Below are 24,488 nucleotides of genomic sequence, written 5' to 3'. Positions count from 1 at the left end.
ACGACCCCGCCTCCTTTCACAAAGCAACGAGCTTCAGGGTCGCAGGTTCGAGTCCCGCGTTCGGCTCAAAATTCCTGCGTTACAGGGGGCTGGACTAGATGACCCTCGGGATCCCTTAGATTCTATAAATCTAAGATTTGCTGTTTCCCTCAGAGGACCACGCCCCCTTTGTTCCCAATTCTCTTCAGAGACTTTATGACGGCTGGTTTTTGTAACGCGTGTTAGGGAGTCGTAATGCCTGCGCGTGTGAACTCTCCCTGCCTGCGCGTACGGAGAGGCGCTTCAAGAAAGCGCCCGCGGCTTCCTCAGCCGTCGACTCTTAACCGCGCCCACCTCACGCCGCAGGGACTACATTTCCCAGCGTGCCCCGAGGGGCGCCCTCATATCCCGGTTAGGCGAGTCCGTCTTTCCGGCCGCGCATGCTGGGTAATGTAGTCCATCTGGGGAAAGCCACCCGATGTTGCACGCGTGATGACGCACCGGCGGCCGGAAGTAGTTCCCGAGGGATGCTGGGTAGTGTAGTCCGATCGCGCCATTCATCTCTATGGAAACTATACAGCCCACCAGCCCGCTTCGGGCCTTTGAGCATCTGCTGCCACCATTTCTCCAATGGGAATAGGGACGTCCTATTCCATCATCATCATTATAAAAAAATTACTATTTATATGCCACACATTAAAAATCACAGGGAAGGCAGGATAGCTGTTGGTCTCCCTCAAGGTTGCATGGTTACTTGTCTCCTTGGCTCAGGGGTCAGATAACTCAATTTACGCCAACATTTCTCCAATGGAAATAGGGGATTCCTATGGCAGAAAGTGAGGAGGAATTAAAGAACCTTTTATTGAGGGTGAAAGAGGAGAGCGCAAAATATGGTCTGAAGCTCAACATCAAAAAAACGAAGATCATGGCCACTGGTCCCATCACCTCCTGGCAAACAGAAGGGGAAGAAATGGAGGCAGTGAGAGATTTTACTTTCTTGGGCTCCATGATCGCTGCAGATGGTGACAGCAGTCACAAAATTAAAAGACGCCTGCTTCTTGGGAGAAGGGCAATGACAGGCCTAGACAGCATCTTGAGAAGTAGAGACATCACCTTGCCAACAAAGGTTCGTATAGTTAAAGCTCTGGTTTTCCCAGTAGTGATGTATGGAAGTGAGAGCTGGACCATCAAGAAGGCTGATCGCCGAAGAATGGATGCTTTTGAATTCTGGTGCTGGAGGAGTCCCATGGACTGCAAGAAGATCAAACCTCTCCATTCTGAAGGAAATCAGCCCTGAATGCTCACTGGAAGGACAGATCCTGAAGCTGAGGCTCCAAGACTTTGGCCACCTCATGAGAAGAGAAGACTCCCTGGAAAAGACCCTGATGTTGGGAAAGATGGAGGGCACAAGGAGAAGGGGACGACAGAGGACGAGATGGTGGGACAGTGATCTCGAAGCTACCAGCATGAGTTTGACCAAATTGCGGGAGGCAGTGGAGGACAGAGGTGCCTGGTGTTCTCTGGTCCATGGGGTCACGAAGAGTCGGACACGACTAAACGACTAAACAACAACAACAAAAGGAAAAGCGGGACATTCTGCGATCAATTCAGAAACCAGGCTGGCCTCTGTAAATCCGAGACTATCCCTGGGAAATAGGGACACTTGGAGGGCCTGCTGCTGCAGCAGTAGGTAATACTGTGGTTTTTTAATTTAAAAATAAGATCAAAATGAGAGTCCTTAGGTGAGCCCTTCCCTCTTCCCTCCAGCTCCCACCCACTGAAGGTGCAATAGTGAGTTGCCTTCCAGGAGAGAGAGAGAGATTTGTGGCACCTTCATTCTCTATTCTATCACATCCTGTTTGCTGATGGGACTTGTAGTGCCAACATCTGGAGGTTACCAGAGGTCATGGTTTGCAGTTTTGAGTGCAGAAAGTATTGTAAGATGTAGAGATCTTTTCTATTCTATTTGATTCAAAAAGGTTCTGGGACTTTCTCTGTGTGACACAAGCTACAAGCTTCTAGCTATAAAGCAAGTTTCCATTCTTCCTGTAAACAAGCAGAAGGTTCCTGATGTTTGGGTTATTTCTTTAGAGACGCTGAACAGCTGGCTTAAACTGGTCCTGTTAATCTGTTTCTCTTAAGGTCATTCTCACTCTGTCCATCTTTTCTTAGTTCTCTATTTCGTCCCTGTGTGGTGAACCGTACATAGTATGTTTAAGGACTACATTTTAGTCTTATTGTAAGTGTAAATTCAGTTTTTATTGCAACTGGGTTTTTCTTAACAGGCTATGCCAATCCTGAAAGAGTTGGATTTGTGAGCTGCTATGCTCATTCTACCTTCAATAAATAATTACAGGATGAAGCTGATTGTTTCAGAGTTATTTTTTTTGGAAACCTGCATTGTGTTTACTCTGCTAACTAATGATGATGTTTGCTTTGGATTGTTATGGAGCAAAGCCATGTCACCAGATTGGCTAAGGATGGCACACACTTGTTGTTGTTGTTGTTTAGTCGTTTAGTCGTGTCCGACTCTTCGTGACCCCATGGACCAGAGCACGCCAGGCACCTCTGTCCTCCACTACCTCCCGCAGTTTGGTCAGACTCATGTTTGTGGCTTCGAGAACACTATCCAACCTTCGAGAACACTATCCAACCATCTCATCCTCTGTCGCCCCCTTCTCCTTGTGCCCTCCATCTTTCCCAGCATCAGTGTCTTCTCCAGGGAGTCTTCTCTTCTCATGAGGTGGCCAAACTACTGGCACACACTACCGTGGGTTGATGCCACGTGCATACAAACTTAAGGAAATTTTAATGCTTCTCCTTACCTGCCAGCTAAGAAGTGAATTTTGTATAAGTTTTGTCAAATAGTTACATCATTTCATGCATTGACTTCCCACCCACACATCCAGAGTGTTTGTTCAGACCCATTTCTACTGAGTTATATATCAAGCTCTTATATGAATAAGGAAATCGTAAGGCTTCTCCTTATCCACTAGCTAATAAGTGAATTTTGAATTCACAGAAGCTTATGCCAGAACAAATGTGTGTTTAAGTCTTTTAAAGTGCTGCAAATTGCTTTTTAGGAGTGTTGTGGAGATTCCAACTAAATAAGGAACACTAAGCCATTTGATCACCTGAAAATGTGGTACAGTGGTACCTCGGGATGCAAACAGGATCCGTTCCGGAGCCCCGTTCACATTCCGAACGGAATGCAAGACGCGACGACGCGTCTGCGCGTGCCATGTTTCGCCGCTTCCTCACATGCACGTGACATCATTTTGAGCATCTGCGCAATGCGCGAGCGGCAAAACCTGGAAGTAACGTGCTCCGTTACTTCCGGGTTGCCGCGGAGCGCAAATTGAATGCACTCATCCCGAAGCGCATTCAACTCGAGGTATGACTGTATTAATATTAAGCGCTATTATATTGTGCCAATCTTTGTTACTAATCATTCAGTCGTATTTTTGAAAACGAGCAGGGTGCTTTGCAATCTTACTTTTGACAGCTTGCTCTTGGTTTCATTTTACAACTGCACCTGGGACAACTGCACCTGGGATACAGTCATGGCTGGATTTAAGAGCAATTCAAGAAACTGAATTCGGCTATGGGAAGCCCACCAGCATGACAGAACTCTCCCCACTTCCGATTCCCAGCAACATCCCTCCTGCTTCCCACAGATTTCTCCAGACAATATGGTCCTTAGCATGAAATAACCAAGACTGGACCTGCAGTTCATTTCCCTTCTTTTCAACATTCTCATGGAATGCCAAACTCTTGTGGCTGGACCGACTCTAATCCTATTGCCACCAAAGATGCAAACTTGTGTGCATTCTCAATATCCCCTCAGCCACCCACTCCTCCAGGGTGAGAAGTAAACCACTCCCAATTAAGACACATCATTAAATAAAGAGAGAACGAACAAGTGGGTGCTCAGTTATAGAACACTGACTTTAATTAAACAATGGAAAATGTTCGAGGTAAACTCTTTAGAAACCAGTTGTTTTCATTTCCAGTAAAAAAACAAAAACGAAACACACAAACACAGAAAAACACAACAGCACCCAATTTCCCCCTTGCAAAGGCTCAGATGTTCACTTTGGTACTGAGCTTCCGCTTCACGAAGCTCATAAAAATCAAAACAATAGAAACAAACAAAAAGAGAAAAACAAAGTTTGTCGTATGTTTTTATAAAAACGATAGTATAAAAAAACAGTTTTGGCATCAAAAATTCTAAAAATATAGCACCAACAAGAGACAGGAAAACCTTATAAAACATTGTCACAACAACGTGCCTGAAATGCATCTTTAAAAAGAGGCAAAAATGCAGTAAAATAGTGGATTTTGCCCAGGAACAGACATTATAGTTATTGCTACTTTTTGTGCAAGTTTCACAAGCAGACAGTCTCCTCAGTTTCTTTTTCTACCTTGCTTCCTACTCCTTGTCCTCCTCTGATGGAGGGTCTTTCAAGTCTTACTGTTTTTAGCAAAGAAGCCTAAACTTGTTGAAATCGCAGTTCTGTTATTGTGGTCTGGAAAACAAAATAATAAAAGAAAATAAAGGACAAGAAGGCACATATGGTTAACTCCCTTTCTTGAGTTACATACATTTCCATTTCCATTCCAGCCGTTTGATTTTCATGGACAAAGCTTGGGCTCAGAGGAGCCCATGTGGTTTTCTGCCCAGTGGCTCAGTTGCTACCTGTTTATCTTAAGATCCATTCATATGGCAGGAAAATCAGTGGAATTCCAGCACATGGGAGGGTCATGGTTTCAAGCCCAGGTATTCCAAATAAGCCAGACCTGGTACCCTCTCCTGTAATGTGTCTTCCGAGGCATCTCTGCTCAAGATTACTGGCGTTCATTCGCAAGCAGAAAGTACAGACTCCAGCTTATCGCCGACACTCTTAAAATAAGACAGCAGTTCCCAAAACGTAGGACCAATTCACTACTCCAGTGTTGGCAGTTTCTTCAGCGGTGGCACGGATGAGAGAGATGATACCTGGGCCAAGCAAAAGACAGAGAAGGAGGAAAGCTTCCTTCTCTGGTTTGAATCGGCTTCCCTGAGCTGTTGCTTCCTGAAGGACCCAGGCGGTGAAAGAGAACTTCCAGCCAACAGCCCAATCTGATGCAATGTCTGCTGGAGATAAATCTGGGCAAAGCTGACATTGCTGCAGCTATGCTGGGGAGCAGAGGAGGACATCTCTGCCATACTTAGTATGTTCCCCGAGCAACATGTTTTTGGCTGTTGTTCAGTGGGGGAGCTTGGAGCACAGCTTGGACCTGTACCTTGAAATACTGATGGCGCGTGGGGAACAAACTTGAATAATCTGTGACGTGTCCACTAGGAAGGTCTCCTGCTCACAAGCCAATGGAACGAATGCGAGGAGTGTGTGCCCACAGTCGTGCCCTTCTGCTTGCTCTCATTCCTATCAGTGGAGCTTCCTTTTCCCCCTGAATGATTCTTGGCCAACCTGCTACCCATTCTCCTTGACATCAAGTCAAGCGCTATGGCAACCTCCATAGCAGTCTTTCCCAACCTAGAAGCCACCAGACTGGGGAAGGCTGCTTGAGAAGTTGTGGGCTAGAAAAGCACGTCCCCACAGCTGCCTGATCCGAAAAAGGTCTCCTTTCTTTGGCAAGTGGCACAGAACCCGGAGGCATGTGAAAGGATCTCTCCAGCTCCATCCTCCATGGGAAAGAACCCATTGAGTTGCATCATATCCACTGTATCAAACGCTGCTTCTTAGCAGATGGCAGTGCCTTGATGGGTGGAAAGAGAGACGGCCTACAAAAACAAGTTGCCCCAGCAGACAGATGTCATTTCCTTTCCGTAACAAAGCCAGCGGTACAAGGTAATGCCAAGTTAGGGTTGGGGAAACGGAGCTAACATTCATGAGGAAAATAGCAGCATCAATAAGTTTCAGACCTGATGTCCCTCTGCATGAAGTCCTGTTGGGGGCATTGCAAACAAAGATCAACGTGTCCTACAGGTTGTGAGTCCACAGCAGCATAGGCATTTGCAGAATTTTTTGGAGGGCGGGGGCCAAACGTGACGCTCTTATTCCCCTTTGCTCAACCCCGAAGGCCAAGAGAACAGCCCCCGAGATCTTCTCTGCCCCCCAGGTGAAACAAGAATTTGTGGGAAAGCTCAGAGGGGCTCTTGCAAGGGGCTCTGGGTCACTTCAATGGGTCTGTGCAAGAAAATTCCAGGTGGACTGTATGTTAACTTTAACAGCATATTTTTTAAGATAGATTAGTAGTTTAAAAGTATACCTGGATGCATTTGGCAGAGTTGGTTGGTCGATTTTCTTTTGCTCTAGCTACTATAATTATCCCACACTTGTGTTTCAACTAAACTCCTCTTGAGGAATTTCCACCATTCACACATAACGCTGAAAAAAGCAGCAGCCAAGTGTCTCGCTTTTTTAAAAAAAGTTTTTGTTCTATATATTTATATATATAGTTTAAAAAGAAGGATAAAAAGGAGAAGAGTCTCCTCGTCTGATCCTGATTGTTCCAGTGTACAAAACACAGCAAGGCAGGATTGTTGCTGCAATTTTGGTTTCTTCATGATAGTCCCTGGAGAGATTCTGTCGCTCATCCTTTTAAAAAATATTTTTCAAGTTTGTGGGGCTTTCGTACAGCCCGTCAGAAAACTGCCTCTCAGTCAGGCAGCGACTGACATTGATCTTAGGGGAAATGGTTGGCTAATGCTGCAGTCGTGTCCCTCCATGGACACAACAGTGTTTTGCACGGTGAGTAAACAGAGGTCTTTTGACCTTTTAGAAATGTCAGTATTGATGGAAAGGAACATTCCCATCCTTCCAGTCTCCATGGTGGCGCTTGCAGAGGGTGGCGAAGGGGAGATGCTGTGCTGTGGGTCGCACTTGCAGGAGGGTGTCGTTCCAAGCTCTTTGAGGCCCTCCTCTCCCAAGGCTGCTTGCTCAAAGGAGACCTGGGCACCCCACCTGCTCCCTAGTCGCAGGCAAAATAATCCTTGAGCGGAGCAAACAGGTGGCGGATGACCGGGACACTCCACGCCCTGCCAAGCAGCTTCTGGCGAGTTCCACGCCCCATGTTGGACAAGTCGGTGTAATGGTGGGGGAAGCCAAAGATCCTGTGGTAGCAGCAAAGAGAGTGGTTAGTTTAGTTTCTCCGATTTGCCTTAAAAAAAGGAAGCCCCAAAGCAATGTACAGCCACTAAACCTATAATCTGGTATGCAGGCTGAGACCCTCCCTGCCCGCAGACTGTCTCGCCAGAGTGGTGCATGCTCTGGTTATCTCCCGCTTGGACTACTGCAATGCGCTCTACGTGGGGCTACCTTTGAAGGTGACCCGGAAACTGCAACTAATCCAGAATGCAGCAGCTAGACTGGTGACTGGGAGCGGCCGCCGAGACCACATAACACCAGTCTTGAAAGACCTACACTGGTTCCCAGTACGTTTCCGAGCACAATTCAAAATGTTGGTGCTGACCTTTAAATCCCTAAACAGCCTCGGCCCAGTAATACTTGAAGGAGCATCTCTACCTCCATCTTTCTGCCCGGACACTGAGGTCCAGCTCCGAGGGCCTTCTGGCGGTTCCCTCATTGCAAGAAGCCAAGTTACAGGGAACCAGGCAGAGGGCCTTCTCGGTAGTGGCGCCCGCCCTGTGGAACGCCCTCCCAGCAGATGTCAAAGAGAACAACAACTACCAAACTTATAGAAGGCATCTGAAGGCAGCCCTGTTTAGGGAAGCTTTTAATGTTTAATAGGTTATTGTATTTTAGTGTTCTGTCGGAAGCCGCACAGAGTGGCTGGGGAAACCCAGCCAGATGGGCGGGGTATAAATAATTTATTATTATTATTATTATTATTATTATTATTATTATTATTATTATTACATAAGCAACATGAAACCTAGCAACAAGACTATCGTATGCCGGGGAAACAAGACGTCTCTGCCTATTGCAGAAACATGAAGGTGCCCAGATGGCAGGACTGCCCCAAGATACTTTGGCACCTGAGATGAACCGAAAAATGGCACCACCTGCCCCTCGAGGGAAGAAGAGGCGTGCAAAGATGTACACCTGGAACAAGATGGGAATAAAGATTTACACTGGGAATAATTGTTGGAGGAAACTGGCAGAGCCTCCTAATATTCACCAAGATGTCACTTTCCAGGTGCCACGGGTCAGATCCTGCCTCCAAGGATTGTGCCGCAAGTGCTGCTGTGGTGGTAGCTGCATGCAACACACTCCTTGGAGGCCGGAATCGCTGCCCCATGGATACTGCCAACCAAGGTGGTTGCCACATCTTGCCTCTTGGATGGGCCAGCCCTGCAAGAGGGCCTCTGCAAAGAGAGCGCTCCATAGACAGGGAGCAATCGCAGAGAAGGCCCGTTTTCTCCTCAACGCCCTTTGGATGTGACGTGCAGAGAAGGGTCTCTGCGTATGGTGATTCCAGCGTCTGGGCAGTTTCACATGAGGAAATGTATTGTGGTCTCAAGCCATTAAAGCCATTAGAGGGGAAACCAGAGCCTTGAATTGCTGAAAACTTTTCTATTCTGCCAGGCCTACGCAGAGTGGCTGGGACAACCCAGCCAGATGGGCGGAGTATTATTATTATCATTATTAGTCAGGCAATTAAGAATACACCCATACCCCACACCGGTCCACTGATGTTTCTTTTTCATTCTTTTGCTTTTAACTTGCTTTTAACATTTATGATTTTACTGTATGGTTTTATATAATTTTAAACTACTGTGATTATGATGCCAAGGCATAGATAAATATTATTCTCAAATAAATTAAATTGTTTTGCCTCATTTCCCCCCCTGTGGTGTAATGCATTTACATTTATGTTTTCAAACGTAAGTCACTTGGAGACCTAGTTAGGTAACAAGCAACTGATAAGTCTAATAAGGAATAACAACAGGAACAAATCATAACAATTTCAAGAGTGGTAGAAGTAACGACTCCATGACAAATAATCTTGAACACGCACCCCTTTGCGGGAAAACAAATATTTGCTCCTCCTGAAGAGAGGCTGGAGCCCCAACTGCTCTGAAGAAAAGAATTTCCTGGGCAGCCCCTGTCTGTTTCCGTTCATCTCTCCCTCCCTCCCCCCCCTGCCATGTGCCATTATCACACCCGCGCTTGTACCCCACCTTTCCAATTCAGTGCACCACAAATTGTCGTCCTTGCCATTCATCCGCACTGGGAAAGTCTGGGCTTTCCCCTGCCTGATGGAATTAGACTTTGTGGTGATGGTCTGGACCTTTTTCAACTGAAAGAGAAGAAAAGCAAACATTTTTTAAAAACACACACACAAATGACCACCCTAAAGGACCCCTGACCATTAGGTCCAGTTGCGGAGGACTCTGGGGTTGCGGCGCTCATCTCGCTTTATTGGCCGAGGAAGCCGGCGTACAGCTTTCGGGTCATGTGGCCAGCATGACTAAGCCGCTTCTGCCAAACCAGAGCAGTGCACGGAAATGCTGTTTACCTTCCCGCTGGAGTGGTACCTATTTATCTACTTGCACTTCATGCTTTCGAACAGCTAGGTTGGCAGGAGCAGGGACCGAACAACGGGAGCTCACCCCGTCGCGGGGATTCGAACCGCCAACCTTCTGATCGGCAAGCCCCAGGCTCTGTGGTTTAACCCACAGCGCCACCCGCGTCCCTACAAATGACCACACACCCCCAAAAAAATACAAGCGCCTCAGTGTGAAGGTTTCCAGAAAGTGGTAGCATTAATGCCGTCCAGCAGAGGAAGGGAGGGAGGCTGGCTCTGTCCAGTGATTTTAGGCTTCTCATCCATCAGCCAGAAATGCGCTCAGATGTCACTGGTATGCCTTCAAGTGGCGGGGGGGGGGAGGTATTTTGCCCAGCTAAAAATATCCAGATGAAAAGAGGGTCTTTGCATCTCTTCCTCAGAGGGGACAATGTCCCCTTAGTGGCGCAACCGCCCCCTCCAACCAAGAGATCCATTTTGGGCTTCATTTTGTCACATCTGTGGAATGTCTGAGTTCTTTGCTCACAAGCAGAGCAAGCGAGAGACAGAAGGGAGTGTGTCTCGCTGTTTTGTTCAACATAAAGAGCCTCACATGGGTGGGAAGGGGGGGAGGGCAGCAGGAAAGAGGGGCTGAGAAGAGGGGTACCCCAGGGTCCACTAGAGATATAATACAGGCAATTTGGGACGTGACTTGCAGGACGAGAGACCCAGGGGGCATTCCATAGCCCAGCCCTTTGCCAACCTGGAAAACCTTACAGCTGTTGTTGGCCAACAACATCTGGAGGTCAATGGTTTGGCAAAGGTTGTCGTTACCTTTCTTCCCCCCGGATCATTCATTAGAATGGAGGGGGGAATAAGAATGGAGGAACTACTTGAAATGGAGGGGCAAGTACAAGTACCTTGGCTGTTCTGCCGTACTCCAAGCAGTCCTGAAGTTCAAGTTTATCTGTCGTCGAAGCTACCAGGGGCCTAAGAAAGGACAAAGCGAATTACTCTCTTAAGCCACTGCCCCATTGTCCTCCAAGCTTATCGCTTTACAGCAATGTGGGGTAACTGAATTGAATTTTATTATTACGGTCACAGACCAGTTCCGGCTCACTTACAATATCAGGAAAATCATAAAACACAACAGGAATACATTGCAATGTGGGGGAACTTTGGCCCTCTATATGTTGCTGAGCGCATGTTGTTGTTGTGGTGGTGGTGGTGTTTGAAAAGGTTCAAAAGAGGACTCCCGAAATGATCAAGGGCATGAAGCGACTCAACTACAAAGGTTGCAGCATTTGGGACTTTTTAGTTTACAGAAAAGGCAAGTAAGAGGCAACAGGGCAGAATTTATAAAATTACGCATAACATACGGGATTTCCCAAACTTGGGTCTCCAGCTGTTTTTTGGACTACAGTTCCCATAATCCCTGACCACTGGTCCTGCAAGCTAGGGATGATGGGAGTTGTAGTCCAAAAACAGCTGAAGACCCCAGCTTTGGGGGACCTGGGAGAGGGATGTTTTTCTCCCTCATCACACTGGAGCTTGTGGACACCCGATGAAGCTGAGCGATGGAAGATTCAGGACAGAGAAAAGGAAGTCCTTCTTCATACAGTGCAAGAGTTAAACTATGGAACTCCCTCCCACAAGAGGGGCTTCTAAATTACCTGTTCATCCCAGGCAGATTCCCCCAGAAGTATCGTGCCCGGTGTGCAGCCGAGACTTTGACGGCATCAATCATAATAGGGTTACACTGAAGACAAAAAGGGACGTCAGTTAGGGACGAAGCAGCAGAAGGACTAATTCACAATCCCTTTGACAGCAGGATTAGGTGCAGCTTGGGAAAAAGAAGCAACTCCAAAAGTCAGAAAGATGAATTACAGGCTGCCTCCTGCTCTGCCATGTTTAGGATAGTAGTAGCGGCAATGACAACAATAGTACTAGTTCTAGTACTATGCTGTGAACAGCCTGTGATCTTCAGGTGAAGGGCGGTATACAAATCAAATAAAAAATAAAAATAAAATAAATATAATATATAATAAAAATAAAAATACAGGCCTTTTCAACTGTGAAATGCTCTCCCCATCCTTATTGACTTTAAGACAGTTCTGCTTACCCTGGCACCTTGCTTTTAATTTGGATCACATCATATGACAATCTCCTACTGACCATTAGGTCCAGTTGTGACCAACTCTGGGGTTGCGGCGCTCATCTCGCTTTACTGGCCGAGGAAGCCGGCATACAGCTTCTGGGTCATGTGGCCAGCATGACTAAGCCGCTTCTGGCGAACCACAGCAGCGCACGGAAACGCCATTTACCTTCCCGCTGCAGCGGTACCTATTTATCAACTTGCACTTTGACGTGCTTTCGAACTGCTAGGTTGGCAGGAGCTGGGACCGAGCAACGGGAGCTCACCCCGTCATGGGGATTCGAACCACTGACCTTCTGATCGGCAAGCCCTAGGCTCTGTGGTTTAACCCACAGCGTCACCCGCGTCCCGGTTCTGCCTTCTAGTCTGCCCCTATTAGAACCCACCCATGCGAAAGCAGGATCCATGTGATGGGAAGTTTTGTTTCTGAACATGACTTTGGCAAACCACTCTAAGCTGAAGCATTCCTTCCTACCCTAGAATGTTCAGTTCACATTGAGTTCATGAAACATCGTACCCTGACCTGTTCTTAATGCATGGTTGACCACATCTACGGAATACAATAGTTATGCTCTGTTAAGTTTTGTTATATCAATCACTAGTAATAGTTTATATGCTTTGTTAAGTTTTGCTATATCAATCACTAGTAATAGTTTAATAAGGTTTTCATGCCTGTCCAATTCTGTGTTCCCTTTCCCATCCTTTAATCTATTGATGATTAATGTCTATATGCAACCCTTGCATTGTATTTGTGTTAACCAATCAGCAACAAGCACATATGTGGCAATGCTGTAATATTCAATAAAAGGGACTCCCCGAGACATGCTCGGTAGATGCCTCCCATATGACACTTGTCACTCGTCTGTCGTTTATTTCAACCCAACATCTGGTGACCCCGACGTGATCAATTAATTATAAGTACCACTGCAATCGGACCAGATTATTCAATTGAATAATTAAACACATTTTGCAGAGGTCAAGGGCGTTCTCAGTCATCCTCTGTTTTTTTTCCTTTTGTTTTTCAAAAGCTTCTGGCCCTTGAGGAAAAGACTGACCCCCCAGCCTTTACCTCCAGGAAACGAGAGATGTCCCTCTTGTCGTTGATGCGCATGGCCACGACATTCTCAAACAGCCAAAAGAAGGGGCGATCCTCCCCGGCTTTGGGGCGCGTGTAATTGAGAAGGTGGTAGAACTCGAAGAAGAGTCGCCCGGTCCCCTCTGCAAGGAGGAAGACGGGTGGGTCAAAGGAGTATAGGACATTAAAAAAAAAAAAAACTTCTGGGTTGAGGAGCCAAGCTGAGAGCCCCCATCCATTCAAGGGCTGCTTACCATACAGGCCCTTCCTGGCAGGGTTGACGATGGAGAGGTCGTTGCAGGGGCTTCCGCCAATCACCAGGTCAAAAGGGCCCCATTCGTCAATCTGCAAAGGGCAAGCAAAGCAATGGGTTTTGCAGAGTCAAGTGCTAAGTCATGTTGCCTGTCCTGTTTGTAAATCCCAGGCTTCTGGGGCTTCACAAAACCAGTGCCGGATTTACGTATAAGCTAAACAAGCTCTAGCTTGGGACCCCACTCTCTTGGGGGGGCCCCAAAAAATTAAAGGGGGGGGGATTGGATGTGCATTTCCAAAATATAAGATAGAAAACAAATAAAATAAAACCTACATACAGCAACAGTGTGTTGTGTTGTGTTGTGTTGTGTTGTGTTGTGTTGTTTAGGCTCCTATGGTATACGTAATGGGCCCCCAATCATTTTATGTTAGAGCTTAATAATTATTTCACTTTTAATATACTTCTTCTTAATTTGACAAAATACATATTTTATTATGTGCAAATGGCTTTAGATACCTATTAGGTCCATAAATTACCACATAGCATATATTCAACACAAAAAACAGCAACAATTTGTTGTTGACAAAGGACAGCTGGACATATAAAGGGCCCCATTACCTTCAGGGCCTCATCAAACCTAAACCTGGCCCTGCACAAAATGACCACATCGCAGAAGACCCCAGAAGAGTCAGACAGCTGGATCAGGCCCAAAGGAGCCCAGCGTCCTCTTCTCACCATGGTTATTTATAATAAAATAAACATCTTTTAAACCACAATCAAGCACCATATAAATTCTTTTCAATAAACAAATGTATTATCTGAGGCTTTTCTTTGTGTGTCTCATCCACGTGAGGTCATAGCTGTCAACTTTTCCCTTTTCTTGCGAGGAATCCTATTCGGAATAAGGGAATTTCCCTTTCAAAAAAAGGAAAACGTTGCTAGCTATGCATGAGGTCCAGATGGTGGCAGGACAGGAGCAGACCTTTTCTGCAGGGCCTCTCCATTTGTGAGATGCTCTCCCCAACACCCGTCTTCTCCAAAACCTTTGGCTAATTAAAAAAAAGATGACCTTTTCAAGTGGAGTGGGGAGGTATTTGTCCTTTTTCCCCTTGTGCTATTATTATATTATGTACTTGATGTTTTATGTTGTAAACCACTGTATGGTCTCTTTATGGAAGTCAGTATATAAATTTAATAAATAATAACAAACATCTTGACCCGGCTTCCAATACAACCAGCCAGCCGCTTTAGCCAAGAAGCCTCAACTAGACCACAGGGAACGTGTGTGGAGAATCTCCTTACATTTTTCTTGGTTATGTTCCTGACGTCATGCACGTATTTGATGTTCCCTTCGTGCCGCACAGTTCCCACAGCTATGGACTCCTCGCAGATCTCAGAGGCGACGTACTTCTCCACCTGGATGCCAAGATCCTGCAGGACGAGGTAGCCTAAAGAGTCAAAGCACTACGGGTGAGGAGATGGGAGAGGTGGCCCTTGAGATTCTCTTGTGATTCCCTGGCAAGCAGCTCCAACTGTGGGAGCCAAGATGCGCAGGGTGTCCACATCCCGACAGAAACAAGAGACTTTCAGGAGCTGCAGTGTTGATGCGCATGCTCTGGCTGCTACTGTGGAATGTAGAATGACAATTTCCCGGTGCACATTTTGTTCTCACACACAAACACACACAAAAGTCATGCATGCGCAACATCGTTTGATAAGGAACAACACTGCCAACAAAAGATCGGTGATGGGACCAAAACAAATCAGGAATGTCATGGGACAGCCTGGAAGATGCAGGACAGGGGAAGGAAGGTGGACAGAGATAGACATGGGGTCAAATGAACCAGACTGGCCTTAAGGAAGGAGGGCACAGGCTCGACCACCACTGTGGGATGAGCTGTCCTTTAGCGGTGATGATGACTGTTCTCGTCCATCCTCACTATGACCTAGCAAGGCAGAGCGGCATTTTTTCTCAAGGGTTATCAACGAACATTTTTCACAGTGCCATTACTATGCTAAAGCTTGTGCCCAGCACAGGGCGTTCTCTGCGCAAGGGGACCAGGGGCGGAGATACACTCGTGGTTTTTAACCTTAAGGAATGGTTTTGATAACTATGGCTGGATCTCCACTGATCTAAAAAAAACGCTATGAAAAAGGAGTTGTAAAGCTCTCAATGCCATTTTCCATTGACTGATGTACAGCGCCCCGGTGTCACACTTTTTAACGCATTTATAACGTTATAAGGCGCCAGTATAGATTAGTCCTGAATGGACACATGACGTCCTACTTTTAACATTCATCATGCGTTATTAAACCAGCAGTAGGGAAACAAAATGGTGAGATTGGCAAAGTGAATGATGGACCTGCCCATCAGCTAAATGACCCACTCACTGCCCTAGCAAACCTGTGATTTGAACCCAGCTTCTAGCATATTGGTGTGTGGCCCTTTGGACGTTTTGTTGTGTGGCTGGGGCAGGGTGCAAGAAATAATTCTGTGATTCTCAGACATCAGAGTTCGTTGAGGGGGTCTCTCACCTGTCGCAATTCCATCAAAGAGAGACAGAACTCTGATTGGCCTCCTGTTTGCCGCTGGGATGGCAGGGTAGATTTTTGGTGGCTCCTGTGAGAAGAGAAGGGGGGAGAGAGAGTAGAAATGGCACCACCAGCCGCCAGGTGCCCATCTCTCCCACTGGCTTAAGTTCATTGCAAATACAGGAAGCCTCTTCTAAGGTTGCCACATGCAAGAATTGTGAATCCTATCCATTAAGTAAAATCAAATGAACAAGTTTCACATCACTAACTGGACCTAAGAACGTGGCGTAACAATAGCCTGCAGGATCAGGCCAATGGCCCATCTAGTCCAGCATCCTGTTCTCAGAATAGAATTTTATTATTACGGTCACAGACCAGTTCCGGGTCACTTACAATATCAGGAAAATCATAAAATGCAACAGGAATACACTGAATTGCAAATGGGTATAATAGAGACAATTCAGACATAGCGGCGGTTAAAAATATATATTAAATCTTGATCACTAAAATGTAACCTATAATTATCATTTAAATCTTTTGGTAGTACAGCTTGTTCCCTAAGTTTTATGGCACTCGCACAGAATTTGGCCACCCTTAGCGTGATGTCTGGATCCTCGTCCTCTACCAGGAGTTTTAGACATTGAAATTCAGACCCATTTTGAGATTTTTGTATAACAGGAGTGCATCCTGTTCTCATAGGCAGCAGCCAGATGTTTCAATGGGAAGCCAAAAAGCAGGACCCGAACCTCAGAGTATCTCTACAATTCTATAATTCTACTTTAGGGCAGGTGGGCTACGCTGCCCCCCTTTAACAGCACCCCTGTTTCCTTACGTATTCAAGCCCCTTCTCGTCTGTGAAGAACTCCTTCAGGCGGGTGTTCCAGTCGCCCCTCCTCTGAAGCACCCCGTGGCGCTCTTGCGGCTGGCACATGTAGCAGCTCCAGGGGTCCTCCTTTCTGGCTGCGTCGGCCGCCCCACGACCCACTAGCAGGTTCAGGCAGTCCACACAGAAGCACCTGCACGAAACAAGGGAAGAGGAACAGGGGGTGTCCGTAAGGCTGGGCAGCTCCTCTGTTCCTCCACGGCCAGGAGGTGGAAATTCTGCAAAATGCATTATCAGTAAAGCCGGTATTACTATGCAAGAGTGCGGCCTGACCACAAAACTGGAAGGAACCAATTAAAGGAGAACCTAACGGCCGAATGCTACAAAGAAAAACAACTCCAGATAAAGCACAAGGAGGGTTCTGCATGTACAGCAAAAAAAGGGGTATCTGAGGCATTTTCTTCCATATAGTGTGCATTAGTAGTAGTAGTAGTAGTAGTAATAATAATTTTATTATTTGTACCCCGCCCATCTGGCTGGGTTTCCCCAGCCACTTTGGGTGGCTTCCAACAAAGATTAAAAATACATTAAAATGTCACACACTAAAAACTTCCCTGAACAGGGCTGCCTTCAGATGTCTTCTGAATGTTTATCTCTTTGACATCTGATGGGAGGGCGCCACTACTGAGAAATACCTCTGCCTGGTTCCCTGTAGCTTGGCTTCTCAGCACTGGACCTCAGCGTCCCGGCAGAACGATGCGGGTGGAGTAAAGGTAAAGAACCCCTGGACAGTTAAGTCCAGTCAAAGGCGACTATGGGGTGCAGCACTCATCTCACTTTCAAGCCAAGGGAGCCGGCGTTTGTCCGCAGACAGCTTTTTCCAGGTCATGTGGCCAGCAGGACTAAACCGTATCTGGCACAACAGAACACCATGACGGAAACCAGAGAGCACGGAAATATTGTTTACCTTCCCGCTGGAGCAGTACCTATTTATCTACTTGCACTGGTGTGCTTTCAAACTGCTAGGTTGGCAGGAGCTGTTTGGCAGGAGCTGGGACCGAGCAATGGGAGCTCACCCCGTCACGGGGATTTGAACCGCCGACCTTCTGATCAGCAATACAATCGCAGCTAGCTCAGGGGTTTGGTTCCAAGGGTTCTGTCATGGATGCTGTAGTTTAGACAGGTGAGGTCTCTCACCTGAAGCAGTTGGCATTGTCACAGAGAAGCAGCTCGTTCCCCGCGCAACAAATGCTGCAGTAAGCCTGGTACCCGTCTTCATCGTACATGTAGAAAAATTCTAGGAACTGAACCTGCAAGGAAAAGAGATCCGTGGCAGCTTTAAACAGTTTCCGATTTCCTGGGTGTCCCTAGCCCCAAACTAAGTATCAGAAGTCGCAGAGAAGGCCAGCCACCCCCAGCCTGGCTCCGTCCACATTTTTCAGACTACAGCTGAGGCTGATGGGAATTGTAGTCCGAACCATCTGGAAGGGGCAAGGCTGGGGACATCTGCAGTTATTTTTTTATTTAGCAAAATTTACATCCTGCTTGGCTGTACAAAAAAAACTCAAAGCGGTTTAACAAAAAGAATAAAAGGATAGTGAAAACAATTAAAACAATGGCAGACATTTTTTTATAAAAAAGTTTATATTTCAATTGGACCAATCACATATTAAAAAATATTTATTTGGCGGTTGGGACATTCCAAATTTAAGTAGCTACTGTGAAGCAAGCCAACTCAGCCATCCAGTAAGAGAATGAAGTCAACACTGGAGAATATAGAAATTGACAGTGATCCTATAAGGGTATTAGCTTTAATTAAAAATAAACTTTGATTATTGAGTTAAGTTTACAAATCCCAATGCAGTGGTACCGTGGTTCTCAAACTTAATCCATTCCTGAAGTCCGTTTGACTCCTGAAACCATTCAAAAACCAAGGCGTGCACTCAAGCGGAAGCTGCATTGGACGTATGGCTTCTGAAAAGTGTTCACAAACCGGAACACTTACTTCCGGGTTTGTGGCGTTCAGGAACCAATTTGTTCAGGAGCCAAGCCGTTTGACAGCCAAGGTACCACTGTTCACACGCATGATTTAGAATATGGTAAAAAAAAAGCAGGCAAAAGTTTTAGCTCCAGGACTGTCACCTATAATTCCAATACAGCATCGTCCTCTATTTCAAAATAAAAACAGATTATATAATGTGAATGTTGCAAGGACACCATTTATATTTGAAAGATTATTATAGGAAAGGACAACTTCTTACAGCAGCAAAAATGAAAGTCCATTTAGAGAACAATCAAATTTCATGGCTATTATGGTATCAGTGGAGATCAGCTCTTACAAATGCACAAATTAAGAACGAAGCGACAAGGAAACTAACAGAAGTCCCCTCAGACTTCATTGGGAGCTTTTAAGCAGAGGTCAGGCGGCCATCTGTCATGGATGCTGTAGTTGAGATTCCTGCATTGCAGGGGGCTGGACAATCCTATGTCTCTATGACTTCTTACAAATGTGGAACAGTGCCAGTTCCGCAAATTGAATTGGCTTCCGTGGGGTAAGGCGATCTCGCAGGTAAACTGGTCCCGTGTTGTTAAGTAGGGCAATGGCCCTGCATGAAACGGTTTGGAGGGGGAAAACCCCCCAAATCACCTGGACGCTCACCTGGCAAGTCTCACAGAGGCCCCCTTCGAACAGGGGGTGGGTGGTCACCGGATTCTTCTTCCAACATGACAAGCAGCTGTCTGTTCAACGAGTGAAGGACAGGTCAGTAGAGTTTTAATAAGCACTCCTTAGGGTGCATCTGACATAAGGCAAAATGGTCCCAGTGTTCAGTCTGGAGAGATTCTACCAATCCCGGTAGAGAGCAATGAGCTAGAGAGGCCAATGGTCTCACATGGCATTGATTGATTGATTGATTGATTGATTGATTGATTGATTGATTTCTATACTGCTTAATATGTTAAAAATATCTCTAAATAGAGTGCAGAGAACTGTAGCAACAGCAGCCCTTCTGACTCCTTCCGACTTCTATGATTCTAAATAAAATATTACAAAATACAGTTACATTCAACAACATGGCATTGATACAAAGTTAGTAACGCATATAAATTGATTATCAATTCATTTTCCAATATCAATTCACCTATCCCACTCAGCCTCCGGGTTCTCCCCCAGCGTCCAAACAAACTCCTCTCACCCACAAAAGTCTAACAATGGGAGGAGTTCCTGGAACAGAGGACATCTCCCTAGGCTCCGACTCTAGACTTGTTTTTCATGTAGGTTACCATACGCCTGGAATTTCCCTGACATAACCAGAATATGGCAGTGGGTAACAGTGTCCAGACCGAAATCACTAAAAATGTCCGGGAAAATCCCGTTTTGGAAGTCTAAAAGTAAAGGTAAAGGGACCCCTGACTGTTGGGTCCAGTCGTGGCTGACTCTGGAGTTGCGGCGCTCATCTCGCTTTACTGGCCGAGGGAGCTGGCGTACAGCTTCCGGGTCATGTGGCCAGCATGACTAAGCCGCTTCTGGCGAACCAGAGCAGCGCACGGAAACACCGTTTACCTTCTCGCTGGAGTGGTACCTATTTATCTACTTGCACTTGGACGTGCTTTCAAACTGCTAGGTTGGCAGGAGCAGGGACCAAGCAACGGGAGCTCACCCCGTCGCGGGGATTTGAACCGCCGACCTTCTGATCGGCAAGTCCTAGGCTCTGTGGTTTAATCCACAGCACCACCCGCAGTTGGAAGTCTAGATGCTGGCAAATTTGCTGAAAAGTAGCTCAAAAACAAAAAGCTTAACAACTTTGCGTCCAGATATTTGCTTTTTGAAAAACAGTGGACGCTCGGGTTGTGAATGTGATCCGTGCGGGAGGCACGTTCACAACCCACAGTGTTTGCAACCCGTAGCGGCACGTCTGCGCACGCGCGGGTTGCAATTCAGCGCTTCTGCGCATAGCACGATTTAGCACTTCTGCACATGCGTGGCTGCCAAAACCTGGAAATACAGTGGTACCTCGGGTTAAGAACTTAATTTGTTCTGGAGGTCCGTTCTTAACCTGAAACTGTTCTTAACCTGAAGCAGCACTTTAGTTAATGGGGCCTCCTGCTGCTGCTGCGCCGTCGGAGCACGAGTTCTGTTCTCATCCTGAAGCAAAGTTCTTAACCCGAGGTACTATTTCTAGGTTAGCGGAGTCTGTAACCTGAAGCATATGTAACCCGAGGTACCACTGTAACCCGTTCCGGTACTTCTGGGTTTCGGCGGCTCCGTAACCCGAAAAAACGCAACCTGAAGCATCTGTAACCCGAGGTATGACTGTATGGCAACCCTATTTTCATGGGCAGCTCAAGGTGGATGGTCCTTCCTCTTCCATAAATTTCTCCAACCCTCTTTTCAAGTCATCCAGGTTGGTGGCCATCCCTGTAGCAGGGAGTTCCACAGTTTACCTATGTGTTGTGTGGTCAGCATCAGCAACCTGAATATTATTCCTTTCCATCTGCTACTGACACATCCACAACTGCATGGGCGAGTCTCAAATATGCCCTGTCTATTGACAGGGAGTATCTGCAGGTGGGGGTGCAGTCCTCTGGGCCTGAATCAGGCCAGGTTTTGATGCTGAAAATGCTCTTTACCAGGGGTCCCCAAACTAAGGACCGTGGGCCAGATGAAGCCCAAGGGACTCATTTATCCGGCCCGCAACAACAACCACCACCGCCACCCGCTCTTACTGGGGCTGTGCTGCGCAGCTGCCCACTTCCGGGTCGGAGGAGCACCAGAAATAGCTTGTGCGCATGCGCTATTTGCACATGTGTTTTTTTCCACTGCACATCCGGATCAGAGGAGGCCCCTGCACATGCGCACAAGCTATTTCCGGTGCTCCTCTGACCTGGAAGTGCGCCAGAAATAGAGTGTGTGCACGTGTATGGGCACACGCTCCCCTGCCGTCTGGCCCGCCGTGCGATCAGCGCTGGAGACACCGGCCCGAGGCACGATAAGTTTGCTGACCCCTGCCGTTTACCTTCCAAGCTCTTCTTGTTGTGCTTGACTTCAGAAGCCATCGACTCTGGAAAGAAAGCGGCAATCATGAGTTAGCAAGTGAAGTGCCTCCCCCAGGAGAGGCCAGAACACAAAGCCACAGGTGGCAAACTGTGCCTCCTTAGAAGAGTTTCAGAGTTCTACAAAGTGCCGGCTTTCTATGTTCTATCAGATTAAATGGCACATCCACACTCCATATCCCCACGTACTGACATCAGGCAGGAACCTGGATGGTACTCTTTTTGACACCTACTAAAAACTTTGTTTAGACACTCTAACCCAGATATGCAGAAAACCGACATCTGCTTTAATCTGCTTCTAGATTATCGTTTATTGTAATTATGATCTGAATGCTGTTTTTACTTTTGTTGTATTCCTTTTGTAAACCACTATGAGTTCGTTTGTTTCTCTGCAATTGAGTGATATATAAAATTTATGAAATAATCCTTTTTTTAAAAAAAATATCTCCCTGCATATAGAACACTAGCATGTCAGGGATTTTAGCCTTGTATACTTTTATTATGTGCAGTAAGGGTTGTTGTTGTTCCATTAAAATTGTACCTCTGCAGGTGCCTCTCCCTCCCTCCCTCCACACACCCCAACCCCAATCCGGCCCCAATCCTACCTCTGCTCTGGTTCTCCTCCGCCTGCTCCTTGTTGCTCCCATTGCAGACATTGGTCTTGAGCCGCTTGGCTGGGGGGGCAGGTTCAGGGGAAGGCAGTTCAGGAGGGGCAGATTCTTCAGAGCTTTTCTGGCTGAGGAGACTGCTGTCTGCAGAGAAAGAACAGCTGGTTTTAGTTGGGACGGACATCTTCTTTGGCAGGCAGAAAGGGGAAAGGGGGATGGTTTGTGGGCAGGTTGGGGGTCCTGGATTGCGGGGTTCGCCATCCCCACAAGGAGCCACAGAGGCCTTCTCCAAAGATTGCATCCTGCACAGGGAAAGCCAGTAGGAATGTCCAGCACAAGCAAGCCTATGCTGAAGACAAGACGGTCAGGTTCCCTGTTAAATATTCAAGCTCTGAACCCCATAATTCTGCACTGTGAACAAATCAGGAGAATTTGTGTGTAGGCAGCAGGCTACAATGTGATAAGAATTTTAAGGTCTTAGATATATAATAAATGTACCAACCAAGCATGTACATAGATCAGCACAGGAAGACCGACCTGAAACCATTTTTGATTCCCAAACTGTCCCAAAATGACCAAATGTTTTCTCTGCAAGGTCATAGGAAAATGGAAAGGCCTCCCCATTGTCTTTTCCTTCACAAATCCTGTCTTAAGGGTATACAGTGGTGCTCCGCAAGACGAATGCCTCGCTAAACGAAAAACCCGCAAGACGAAAGGGTTTTCCGATTTTTAGCAGCTTCGCAAGACGAATTTCCCTATGGGCTTGCTTCGCAAGACGAAAGCCCATAGGGAAATCTCCGGGGACAGCGGGGAAGCGCAGCGCGCCTTCTCCTCTGTTCCCGGACCTGTCCTGAAGGCTTGCAGTGGGAGGTCCGGGAACAGAGGAGAAGGCGCGCAGCGCTTCTCCTCTGTTCCCGGGGCTTGCGGTGGGAGGAGGGTTTTTCCTCCCCACCGCCAACATTCAGAACAGCATTCTGAATGTTGGCAGTGGGAGGAAGGTTTTCCTCCCCACCGCCAACATTCAGAATGCTGTTCTGAAGGCTGGCGGTGGGAAGAAAAGCCCTTCTCCCCCGCCAGCCTTCAGAAGAGTTCCCGCAGGGCTGCCTAGGCTGCGGAGAGTCCTGCAGGGCTCCCCAAGCTGCGAATGTCTGCCCCGCGCGAGGGGCGCTCTGCTTAAGAGCGCCCCTCGTGCGGGGCAGCAGGCTGCTATCCGCAGCTTGGAGAGCCCTGCGGGGAACTCCTGCGAATGTCCAAGCTGCGAATGTCTGCCCTGCACGAGGGGCGCTCTGCTTCAGAGCGCCCCTCACGCTGGGCAGACATCCGCAGCTTGGGGAGCCCTGCAGGAGTTCCCCGCAGGGCTCTGCGAACTCTCCAGCCTGCTGCCCCGCGCGAGGGGCGCTCTGCTTCAGAGCGCCCCTCACGCGGGGCAGACATTCGCAGCTTGGGGAGCCCTGCAGGACTTCCCCGCAGGGCTCTCCAAGCTGCGGATAGCAGCCTGCTGCCTCGCGCGGGGTAGACATCTGCAGCTGGTCTGAAGGCGGTCTCCATAGGAATGCATTAATTGATTTTCAATGCATTCCTATGGGAAACCGCGCTTCGCAAGACGAAAAACTCGCAAGAAGAAAAAACTTGCGGAACGAATTAATTTCGTCTTGCGAGGCACCACTGTATCTGTGTATGAATGGGGTGAGCCTGTGACCTGGCTCAGGAACTAAGTATTTATCATTACAAAAGACTGGCCAGGCTCCCCAGGCAAGCCAATCAAGTGACCATTAAACAGGTAACCTGGCAGAAAGAAGGTAAACAAAGCACTCGGATTTCTGCTGTAGACCACCCTTTCTGTGATGTAGGTATGATGTATCTGGAGGTGGTGAGTGAGGACCCTGTTGCAACAGATCAATAAAGATCAGGCTTACGAGCTGCTTTGCTTCTCAATATTCTCTGGTTGGCCTCTGTTATTTTCTCCTACCAATAGGGAACCCACGTAAGGACTCTATATGGGCTCTTGGACACCCCATAAGGGAAAAGGGGCAGATGTATAACAGCTCTCCGAGGGACCGGGCTCCCACTGCCCTCCTTGCTGGGTTTCCTCGCCCAAGCCCCCCCGGCTAGCTCCTTACCTGAGGTCTTGGGCGGCTTCAGTCCTTTCCCTCCGGTGGGCTTGAAGCCATTCATGGCCCACTCCACCATGGGCTTCAGCTTGTCTTCGAGAGAATCCCCTGGAGCACTCGAGAACGACTTGCCTGCTCGGCTGCTTGCCACCTGCCAGGAGGAAGAGGAGAAGGCCTTACTAAGGTGTCGCAGAGCAGGTTAGCATCCTGGATTGTGCTGCCTAAATTCTCGCCCCTGGCTGCTTCATGGCAGAGCAGGATGTGTAAGACTCCTTGCAGCTCCTACCTGATATAGGTTAGGACCTATAAAGTCCCATATGCCCTGGGCCCAGGCTACCCAAAAATGTTGGTTGGCATTCGTCTGTCTCGGGAGACAATGGAGTGTACCTCCGGGGGTGTCAGCAAGACTGACGTGGCCTCTCCAGG

At 47.4% G+C, this 24,488-nt stretch overlaps 1 protein-coding gene across 3 annotated transcripts in view; it reads right to left on the bottom strand.

Moving 5' to 3' along the window:
• Nucleotides 1-3,908: 3,908 nt before the first annotated feature.
• DNMT3B (DNA methyltransferase 3 beta) overlaps nt 3,909-24,488 on the bottom strand; it is a 53,179-nt gene continuing 32,599 nt past the window's right edge. For 2 of the 3 annotated variants that reach the window (XM_053394725.1, XM_053394723.1), the window contains 13 exons: nt 24,072-24,213; nt 21,949-22,095; nt 21,307-21,351; nt 18,951-19,030; nt 17,489-17,601; nt 16,301-16,484; nt 15,472-15,556; nt 14,239-14,384; nt 12,678-13,028; nt 11,127-11,212; nt 10,374-10,443; nt 9,128-9,246; nt 3,909-7,096 (listed from right to left, as the gene is read on the bottom strand). In XM_053394725.1, coding sequence (XP_053250700.1) covers nt 6,955-7,096; nt 9,128-9,246; nt 10,374-10,443; nt 11,127-11,212; nt 12,678-13,028; nt 14,239-14,384; nt 15,472-15,556; nt 16,301-16,484; nt 17,489-17,601; nt 18,951-19,030; nt 21,307-21,351; nt 21,949-22,095; nt 24,072-24,213 — 1,710 coding nt within the window. In that variant the 3' untranslated portion in view covers nt 3,909-6,954. The remainder of the gene's footprint in view (nt 7,097-9,127; nt 9,247-10,373; nt 10,444-11,126; nt 11,213-12,677; nt 13,029-14,238; nt 14,385-15,471; nt 15,557-16,300; nt 16,485-17,488; nt 17,602-18,950; nt 19,031-21,306; nt 21,352-21,948; nt 22,096-24,071; nt 24,214-24,488) is intronic. The other variant, XM_053394724.1, reaches the window with a different exon arrangement.

The sequence above is a fragment of the Podarcis raffonei genome, chromosome 6 (genome assembly GCF_027172205.1).
Source record: "Podarcis raffonei isolate rPodRaf1 chromosome 6, rPodRaf1.pri, whole genome shotgun sequence".
Lineage (NCBI taxonomy): Eukaryota > Metazoa > Chordata > Lepidosauria > Squamata > Lacertidae > Podarcis > Podarcis raffonei.
This window is presented reverse-complemented; position numbering and strand designations above follow the sequence as displayed.